The 11,563-nt window shown below is 29.1% G+C and overlaps 1 protein-coding gene across 1 annotated transcript in view; it reads right to left on the bottom strand.

Moving 5' to 3' along the window:
* The window catches only part of LOC142332766 (uncharacterized), a 34,822-nt gene extending 25,859 nt beyond the window's left edge, over positions 1 to 8,963 (bottom strand). The window contains exons 1-4 of the mRNA XM_075379381.1: positions 8,852 to 8,963; positions 7,274 to 7,423; positions 5,541 to 5,690; positions 4,615 to 4,764 (exon numbers count right to left, since the gene is read on the bottom strand). Coding sequence (XP_075235496.1) covers positions 4,615 to 4,764; positions 5,541 to 5,690; positions 7,274 to 7,420 — 447 coding nt within the window. The 5' untranslated portion in view covers positions 7,421 to 7,423; positions 8,852 to 8,963. The remainder of the gene's footprint in view (positions 1 to 4,614; positions 4,765 to 5,540; positions 5,691 to 7,273; positions 7,424 to 8,851) is intronic.
* Positions 8,964 to 11,563: the final 2,600 nt, after the last annotated feature.

An 11,563-nucleotide genomic window follows, 5' to 3' on the forward strand; every position in this document is an offset into this window, starting at 1 on the left:
ATTAAAGAGAAATTAAAATAATTTGTTTGACATTTTCATGGTCAATTAATATAATTTTGGATCTTCAGTATATAATTCTTTCATTATTTACTTGACTCACCCATCCAGTACTAAGCCTGTTTTCTCTTATTTTTCATTTCATTCAATTCTTCCAGTAGATGAATATCTAATAAAAATGATAAAACCAATTTTATTACTCTTCGCTGTCTTTGATGTTTTAAGAACAAATGTAATGACCAATCACTTAATCTGGGGATGAGTTTGGCAAATATCTACACTTATTTACAGGGTTCTATTTTCAGTTAATATTAACAGAATTAAACTACAGTAAATTAAAAAAAAATTTTTTTTTATTTGGTATTATGAAATTGCCTGTCAACTGACCAGTTTTAATTTCTGCGCTATGTAGCATATAGTTTGATTGTGTTACATTTTGTCCTCTGTATTTTAACTGCTAATATAAATGAAATTTTTATTTTTGCTACTTTGAAACAAATATATAGTGCTTGCTTAAATATGAACATAAGATATTTAATATTAAAGTATAAAGTGTTCAATTTGTAGTTGGCATTATTTAAAATAACAAATTTTTACGATAGATTTTTAACTCAACAGCTACATTTTTTTTTAGGATCTTATTGAAGAAGTTATCGATGATGTGGAAGAAAGAATTACTGGAAGTATATTACAGACATCAAAATGTGTGATTTGCAATAAATTAAAATATAAGTGCATTTGAGATTGTCTTCAATGAAGAATATGATGATTTCAACACTTTTACTTTTAAAGAAACATGCTTGCAAATTACAGAAAAACCTGTTACAGAAAGGAATGTCATATCTTCTCATCTTCTTATTCACTCATGTGTTTTTTGTCAGGAGTCTTTCACCACTTAAATATTCATGTTGTCAAAAAAAAAAAAAAAACAACATTTATTCGACACAGTAATTTAAAAACACATATCTCTACTACTAATACAGATGAGAAAAATTTCACTTTTAATTTTTGCAAAAAAACTTTTAATGAAAGCTGTAGTTTAAAAACACATTTCTCTATTCCTACTGTTGAAGAAATTCACATGTAATATTTGTAAGAAATCATTTAGTCAAAAGAGTAATTTTAGTAAATTTAGCAATGGCATATGGCGTGTGGCATTTATCCACACAGTGAGAAGGAAGTGGGGAGCCTAGATCATGATAAACAACAGATATATGGGACCCAGGCCCTTGTTTGGTCTTGACTTTACACCCAAAATAAAGTTCGCCTTTGGGACTAGAGCACTACTTCACCACATACATAAAAAAAGAAGTTAAAAGATTTAAAAAAACTCTAGGCATTTTGTAACTAACGACTAATTAAAAGAAATAAAATTGTAAATATGTAACACACAAAGCACTTACAATGACATTTTTCCTGGTTCACTATCTCACAACTGGCATTGTTCTGATGAATGTATGCTGCACTAGGTAACATTTGTACATATTTATACACGTCTAAATCTACACAACAATAACAACACTACTCTTTGAGTTAGCTCATTTGGTTCAATCATATTTATAATTCTCTAGGATCTTTTAGTTGACAATGAAAAAAAAATTTTTAAATATTTATACAAATTAAAATAACAAAGAAACTGTAGGTAATGGAGAAATTATGAATACATATTTGAAAACAGGATAAAGAATTGCATTAAATACACCTATTGGTACTCATGAGACAAAAATCATGTTGACCATCGTTATTGGCAACATTACATGAGATATTTGGCACTTGAATTTGCAAAATCAATCTCATGATAAAAGAATCCCATGATGAGCTTCCTTAAGAAATTTAAAAGTGAAGTTGTATTCCGTTACTTTCTTCTGTGCGCTAATCATACTTCTTTGTAAATTTATATGTCAAACCTACTAAAATGTAAATCCACCCTACTAGTGACACCTTGAAAGGAACTAATTGTATAGTGAGTATTATTAATTTGAATAAAGTAATTATTGTGGCTGATGCCACTTACATGTTGCTTTCATTCAATGGAGTCTTATAGCTACTTTTATGGCGATTTCAGATCTGCAAGGGCAGGGAATTTAGAAATACAAATTTAAAGAAAACCTGATTTTTTAAGGAATTGTATAGTACAACATCTCATTGTACCACGGGTTAGTTTATTGTTTACAAAACTCAGTTGAATAAAAGGAAAGAAGAATCTGCAATCACCTCACTGGATGAGGTGAGGCACATGTTCAGCATTGTTAGTATAAGCTGTTTTACAATTCTGTAAAACCCTTGGTTCTAACAAAACTAAGTAAGAAAAAATAGTTATTTTAAAACTAGATTTAAAATACTACCACTCATTAAAATTCAGTTATCTCGTGATGTGTTTATATGATTATCTGTTAAGCTTCAACTTAAATTGAGAAATCATTAAAAAATAAATTATATTTATAATTTTGAGTTTTACTCGAGTACTTTTAGATCTCTATCTCGTTATCATTCTTTGAGGGGTTTTGTGCAAAATGTAACTTCTACTTTTTTGCAAATTTATGGATTAAAAAATTATTAATGCAATGTTCACTGGCAGCAGTTTTCCAAATTATTGAATAGGGTTTTCAAAAATATTTTCATGAAAAAAATTGATGTTACGATACTGGAGAGGAATCTGTATTATGTTAGTTAAATCACTTTACTTTCTTGAACTTGAAAACAAGGGCCTGGGTCCCATATATCTGTTGTTTATCATGTTCTAGGTTTCTCACTGTGTGGAAAAATGTCACACGCCACATGCCATTGCTATCCCTATGATTTGGAGGAACCCAAAAATCACTCTTCTGACTGTTATTTCTGCTTAGCAAACATTAAAGGGATTACATCAAAATCAAAACATAGAGCGTTGTAATCAAACTTACAATCCGCAATGAGAACAGATCCATACTGCAAAGAATTGACAACACCAAAGTCTCCAGAACATGTGACATTAGATGAAGGGAGCTCAGAGTCTGGTGGAAGTAAGAAAGAAAAATAAACAGATTCTGGTGATACAACTTATGAACAAAGCATTTCATCTGAGCCTCATTTACTGATTAAAGTAAATCTTAACGAACTCATAAAAGATTTAAAGTATCAAAAAAACAGTCTGGAATGCTTGCTTCCCGGCAAAAAGGATGGAATCTTCTTCAAAGGAATACAAAGAAATGTAGCACTTATCGTAATCATCATTCTGAATTTAAAGTTTTTTTTCTGAAGAAAATGCCTTAGCGTTTTGTAATGACATTTCTTCTCTTATGCAGCCACTTTGTAATGAACATAACCCAACAGAATGGCACTTGTTCATAGATTCCTCTAAAGTTAGTTTAAAAGCCGGCTTCTGCATAATGGCAATAAATTCCCGTCAGTACCTGTGGCCCACTCTGCTACTATGAAAGAAACTTATAAAAATATTAAATCTATATTGGAAAGGCTTCAATATGCAGTATATAAATGTAGTATTTGTGGTGATTTGAAAGTGATTGCATTTATTCTTGGTTTGCGGCTTGGTTACATAAACTACTGTTGTTTATTGTGTGAATGGGATAGTAGGGACAGAAAACCATTTATTAGAAAAGAAAAGCCTAAAAATGTGTATCTACCTCTGTTACATATCAAACTAGGATTAATGAACAATTTCGTCAAGGACATTGAAAATACTCCTGGTTCATGTACTTAAAACAGAAGTTTTCTAAAATTATCTGTGCAAAGAAACTCTAAGAAATTGTTTTGAGTAAGCTGATGCACACCATGGCTTCAAAAAAGCAATTTTTTTGCTAAAAAATAGTGGCATATCAATACATTCTACTAATTTTCAGATTTATATCATGCAGTACTATTATTACTATTGTATAATCATTTTATTATAATTACCGATTATAATTTAAAACACATGAAAAAAAGATTCTAATCAAGGAATACTGAAAAATCCTAGAGAAATGGCATAAAACCACATTAAAAATCACAAGGAACCCTCATAAATACCATACTAAAAACTATGCATGAATTATAGATCCTGGAAGAGTAGCCTCATGGCTGTTATCAAAGATCAATAAGAATGGTATTAAGAAGTACAATATTTCTTATGTTTATTCATTTCTATGTTTTATGGATGTTTTAACAGCAATAATATAACATGCTGTCTGTTGGGAGGTAGTAAACAGTTTGATATGTTACAGAATTTGTTATGGCTGTGCCACATTTACAGTACCATAAGAGACACAATGAAGTAGTTTCTCTGAGGACAACAATGTTCTTCATAAAACTGGTTTCTGTGAATAGATTATAAATTTACTTGCAAGAATATATCAGCTGCATTTCAGTAGGTTTGTTGTGTGATGAAGAACAGTATATTTTGGCACTACGAAGAAAGAAACAAGACACCTTATATAAAACCTCGCTCGGAATGTTTATTCTTTATCAAAAGCCACGAGTTTTCAGGAGTGACTTGTCAATCGTACAATCCTACACATACTGTTTTATCATTTCACATACAGTTTGGTATCACTTTTTTAAGCTTTTAATCAAAATATCTAGTGTTAAACTAGAATGCTAAATATTAGGTAAACCATCAAAAAGTAAATGAAAATATCTTACTTGTCTAGATGTTGTCGGTTTATCATCTGTCATAGCAACAGGAGCAATCAAATGTTCTGTTCGCTCTGTTTCATGCTTGATTTCTTTTTTAATACTCAAAGATAATGGATCTTCATCAAAAAATGAACTATCAGTTTGTGCATCCATACTCTGCAGCAAAACATAAAATAATAATAATAATTTATTATCTTTATATAATTAACAAATATTAAAAATATATCTACTTTTCTTACAATGATAAAACAAATTGGTTTTCATAGAAATAACTCATCCATGTGAGTACTTCTATAATAATATTCAACTGGAACCTTTCAATATATAATCACACATGATAGTTCCAGAAAAGTGAAATATTGTAGGCATTTGCAGTAAATTAATAGATCAATAGAAAAATGATCTTAACCACAATCTAAATGGTTTGGTAAAAGAAACAGGTTGTTGGTGTAAATATAAAAAAACACATCAACCTTGTTTGGAAACAAAAATGTCATCGACTAAGGTGACATAGAATAAGGATTATCAAAACCTGTAACAAACTAAACAAGGTTCGTAAAGGCAAGGATAGCTTTGTACTGTTATAAAACATTTTTATAAACAATGTTAAATGTGGGTATAAAATGACTATGTTAGTCACCTTCATTTAAGGCGTGAGGCACCTGCTCACTGTATTTTATTTGTTACGTATTGTTGTACAAAATGTTAGATGCAATCGGTTAAACAAAGCTATTTACCGTCCTATACTCTACTAAAATGTTTTTTACACCATAAATCAAAATATCTCAAGCTAGACATAAATGCAAAATGATTATATGTGAGCAACAAACAGCAAATAAAAATATCATAATGAATAGAATAATTAAGAATTCTTACAATAACTAGGTTTTATGTTTTTAACTTAAAACAAGATAAAGAAGAAAATAGCTTACTTGTTTAAATATTGTCAGACCATCATCTGTCTTAGAAAGATGTACAAAAGAATGTTCTTCTTGCACAGATTCATGCATTTTTTCTTTTTTAATGGGCAAAGATAATGGATTTTCTTCCAAAACTGAATCACTAGTTTGTGGATCCAAACTCTGCAAAAAAAAGTAATATTAATAGTGTGACTATCAAAGCGGGTTTTAAAGCACTAATATGTGTCGGTTATGTCTGGAAATGACTTTTTATACAAATAATCTATATTTATAACTAACACCACATGAAAACCAAAGTTTATGATACAAATGAATTTCTTAATCTCCAAAAAATATACATGAGTAGACAATAACAGTAGAGGTCATCATTTTTTATTACTAAAAATGATATAATATTTTTCATAAGAAAAGTATTCACTGGGTATATAGACTAAATTATAATGGTATAATTATAATTACGTGGTATGTAATGGGTATAGATGCTAAATTAAACAAAGATTATTGCAAGTTTTTTTAAGTATTAACTTGTATAAAAGAAGAGAATTTAATTTTTACAGAATCAAACAATTTTCAGATGTAAAAAGATAATTCAAAAGTTAAGATGCCAGTAAAATATTGACAAGCTTCTTCTCCTTTTAATTAATCTGACATAGTACATTTGACATGAAAAGCTTGTAAAATTACAGCCTCACATATGCCATTATTAACCAACCATTAATAAACACATCACAGATTTTTTGCATGAATATTTCAGGAGAAGCATTAACTAAAGCAAAATCCAAAATATAATTAACTAAACATCTAAATTTATTACACTGTTTCTGGTAAAGCCAAACTGCATTAATTCTCTGTGGTACGATGAAGCCATTGTGGAAAAGTTAAAAATTTAACAGAAAAATATGAGATTATCTTTTTTATAGAAAGTTTACAAGAACCTTCCAGAACTATCTTCAGAGAATTGTAAAAAACCTCATAAGTTTAAGAGGGCCAACATTAATTTATTGCCAATCTATGAAGAATCCAAGAACTGAAAAACACCTATTTTAATTAAAGTTACAAAATAAATAGATTTTTCTCATCTGTGCGAGTGCTCTGGTAATAGTATGCAACTAGGATCTTTCAGTATATTGTCAATCTTGAAAGTCCAGAACACAATGTAGGATTTGGCATTATTTAATCTATCAATAAAAAGTTGTTTGACCTAGGTATAATCAAAATGGTTTGGTAAAACACACAGGTTACTTGTGTAAAAGTAAAAGAACATATCAGTCTAGTTTGAAAACAAAAATACAGTAACATAGAATAAGGATTATTGACAACAATAACAAAGCTTCTCGTAACTAACATGCTTCATAAAAGCAAGGATAGCTTTGTACTCTTTTACGTCATCTTTGTAAACAATGTTGCATCTGAGTATAAAATGAATACGATTAGGAGGCTTTGTTCATAGCATGAGGCTTCATCTCATTGTATTTTCTTTGTTGCGTATTGTTGTACAAAATGTTTATCTACCATAAAGTGTTAAGTGTAATCTTTTCATCAAAGCTATTTACCTCCCTATATTTCGTTAATAACTTTTTTTGCAGTATAAATCAAAATATCTCAAACCAGATATAAATGCAACATGTTATGTGGGCTATAAATAGTAAATAAAAATATCATCTTGAATAGAATAATTAAGAATTCTTACAATAACTAGGTTGACATTTTTAACTCAAAAACAGATAAAGAAGAAAATGGCTTACTTGTTTAAATATTATCAGTTCCTCATCAGTCTTGGCAAGATGTACAAACAAATATTCTTGCTGCCCTGTTTCATGCATGTTTTCTTTTTTAATGGGCAAGGATAATGGATTTTCTTCCAAAACTGAATCACCAGTTTGTACACCCATACTCTGCAAAAAAAAATTAAGTAATATTAATATTCTATTACAAAAGTGTGACTTAAAATAAGCATGTTAAATGAAATATTATTGAAACGTAACATCTGATGAAGTCAAGAGCTTGGAACTAACTACATTGTTAGAGATAATTTAAGACTTATTATGTATCAAAGCAGGTATTTAAGCACGAACCTGTGTCGGTTATGTATGGAAATGACTTGTTATACAAATAATCTATATTTATAACTAACACCACATGAAAACCACAGTTTATGGTATAAATGAATTTCTAAATATACAAAAAATATACATGAGTGGGCAATAACAATAGTCATCGTTTTTTATTACCTAAAATGATACAAATTTTTACAAAAGAAAAGTTTTTACTGGATATATAGACTTTGATGTTAAATTAAGAAAGTTTTATTGCATGTTTTTTTAAGTATTAGTGGAGCCAATTCAGTTGTATAAAATATGAAAATTTAATTTTTACAGATACAAAAAATTTTCAGATAAAAAAAGACAATTAGAGTTAAGATGCCAGTAACATAAAATAAGGATGTCTTCCATGAACTATTAGAAGAACGCGAGTCAAAAGGGAGTGCTCTAACCTGACCCTAGTTATAACTCTGTCACACAAGCATCTTTAACCGATAAATGCCAGAATTGATACTTATCGAATAGCATAATATGACATTTCAATGTTATACTGTATTTTTAACACAAGCATAGTATTTGTCTACTGAAACTGACAAGCTTCTTTCCCTTTTAACTAACTGTCAGTAACATTTGACAGTATAACTTTTAAATCTGCAGCTTCTCATAAGCCCTTATACACTATTAATAAACACATTACTGATTTTTTGGATGAAAATTTCAAGAGAAGCATACAATTAACTAAACATCTAAATTTATTACACTGTTTCTGGTAAAGCCAAACTGCATTAATTTTCTGTGGTGCAAAGAAGCCATTGTGGAAAAGTTAAAAATTTAACAGAAAAATATGAGATTATCTTTTTTATAGAAAGTTTACAAGAACCTTCCACAACTATCTTTCAGAGAATTGTACAATCATGACCCCACTACATCAAATTTAATCAAAAATATAATATATATGCAGGATATGATTTCAACTGAAAAAACACAAGCACATCGAAATCTGCCTATTTCCATAAATGTGTTTAATGTTTTTATTATACTCGTTTGCGAATACTTAAAATATTTCGCCTCCAGAATAATTCTGAATATCTGTCTCTTGTTCACGACTAATTTCCCGTTAGCTAATTAGCAAGTCTGACTCCATCACGGGTGAGGGTCTATAATTTCACAAAAAATACGTAAGGATTTCTTACCTTCTGGCTATGCAAATGTGATTAATTATTAAATGTGTTATTATAGAGTTTTCTATTTTATTGTATTTAGTTATATTAATATACTTACGACACGTATATAAAACACACTTGCTTCACTCAGTAAAAATAACTTTAATGACTACCAACCACCTTATATGTAAAAACAATGAAATAGGGTGGCAAGTTAGCAACCACCATGGATTCTCAAGGCTTCTACTGAACAAACGTGTGTGGAACCAATGAGTTTCCCATGCCTTCTGTATCATTCTGAATATCTGACTGTTGTTTATCATGACTAATTTCCTATATTCCAACGGGGCAGTTATTACTCGGTCCCATTATTTCACAAAAAATAAGTAAACTTTACTTACCTCCTGGCTTTTCTAATATGAATCAATATTCAATACAAAATAATAATTACATTGTTTTTTGGTTTTGTTGGGGAAACCATTCCCAATCAACAGTTTCTAGTGGATGTTTGTGAGCTGCCAACTATTTAAGCACAAATTTAATAATTTGTTATTTAGTATTTTATATATTTTGCTATATTAATATAATGAAAATTATTATTTATTTAAATCTATGTATCCTGTTAGTTGATATTGAACAAAGCGTATAATTAAAATTAATAAAATTACTCTCAAAAATCGGTTAGTCGCAATCTTCTTTGATGCATTAGCGGCTAAGAAATTTCATTACAGAAATTTCTCTTTCTTTTTACTCTCTTTCTCAGTAAAAATCTAAAGGAAAACTAAAGAAAAACCTTTTTTGACTTTTTAATATAACTATACAACCACATGAAATAAAAAAAAAGATTTAAAGCTATGGCCTGTTTTCAAACCAACAGATTTGACAAAATATGAATAAAAACAAAACAATCGGATAATGAAATTTAGATAATCTAATAATTATATTATTGTTCTTTATTAATTTATTTATCTGATATTTTTTATTCCATTCTACTTTAATAAATTAAAATCAAGAGTATGTCGGTAATAATGCTTAATAATTGTCGCTAAAAAGTAAAAGATAATTTTATCCGTACAATGGATTTAAAAACGCATTAAAACTTAGCTAAAAAACTTACTTGTAATTTTTTAACTTTTCCTTTTAAAGAAGATTGTGTTCTAATATGTCGGAATAAAAAAGGTTTATAGTGAACCCAGAGTTCATCTTTTGCTCTCCTTTATAATGCCTGTACAGAAAAATGAAATAAAAATTCTTCACTAATAAAAAAAACCCGGCGACAAAGTTTTATACTTTCCTGGCATCGGTTCTTATTACTACATAGTGGAGAAATAAATATACATGAAAAAAGTTCAAGAGTCGATATTTTAATTGAAAATTTAAAAAATCCAGTTAAAAAATACGCATTTTTTTGAAAGAGCGAGAATTTGGGGGCAAAATTCTTTTTAAATGGTTGAGACACATTCACACATTTGCTGAGCTTAATATGAAGCGGGATTATGTTGGCAAAATTTTGAGAAAATTGATCCCAAAGAAACTATCTTCCCCACCCCTGTGGAGATATTGATCCGATAGAAGATATCGTATGTATATCCACATGTACATATGAACATAAAATGTTACCCCCCACTTTTTTTGGGGTCCCTGGGTCATGGAACATCAAGAAATGCAAAAAACCCATACCCCATTTTTGACTGATTACCATACTTTCCTTCTTGCAGCATAGCTCTTAGCTATGATCCCAGGAAATTAAAAACAATCCTGTAACAAAAGACTTGTGAAATCTGGTCACTGATACATTATTCAATATTATCTTCTTCTTTAAAAGTGTACATGTATCCCACTTTTTTATTATCAAATCCATTACTGATTCTAGAACTATTTTTGCTATTTATACAGCAATTATACAAGTTGAAGAATAGGGTGTCAATGATAAGATATGTCATCACGGTTATGGCAACATCAATATTAATATAATTAAACCATTTAAAACTTTTACATTACACACAATAATTACCCAAAATTTTAACTGTCAAATCAAAATCTTATAATTATATAAAATTGTATCTTTTTAATCTTACAAAATGAACTACTATCAGCGAGGTTAAGTGCTAAAAAATTTGGATGTTCATTAGCCTTTGTTGATTGATTTGAGTGTTATTTTCTGCCCGTCCTAGCATTGTTACTCTAGCATTTGTAGTTTATGCATTTCAGAGTACCTCCATTCTCTTAACTACTTTTAGTACTGAGTCTTCCTGAGATGGGATCATCGAATAAATATCACTCCCACTACCCATCTGTACTGTCATGGTCTATTCTACTTTGTCCCTCCTGCTCTAATAGTTATATAATTTCTTGAAAATAATCCTGATTCTTCATTTTAACAATTTTAAATTTTTATAAAAAAATTACATCAAATCGAGTGTTTAATTGTACATTAATTATCAGCTGATCTTTAAATTTCAGCATGAATATTTCCATGTCTTCTAGAATATTTAAAAGTTTTCCTTTATCTGCGTGTAATTTTTTTAAGGATTTTTATCATTTCACTGGTAATATGTCCTTTTTGTACCAAATGTGTTGCATTATTTGAATCCTTTTTTCCATATTTATATGATTTTATACTTCATTAAATCCTGTTTTAAATTGTCATCTCATTTGTCCTATATACATCATTGTTACACTCACATTTTATTTGATATACTCCATTTTTGTTATAATAGTTTCTTTCTTCTATATTATTTCTAAATTTACTCGTGACGGTATTATTTGTGGTAAATATTTTATTTATATTTATTAAAAAAAATACTTTATATTTTTCTTCCCTGTACAT

Source organism: Lycorma delicatula, chromosome 12, assembly GCF_047948215.1.
Source record: "Lycorma delicatula isolate Av1 chromosome 12, ASM4794821v1, whole genome shotgun sequence".
In the NCBI taxonomy this organism is placed as follows: Eukaryota; Metazoa; Arthropoda; class Insecta; order Hemiptera; family Fulgoridae; genus Lycorma; species Lycorma delicatula.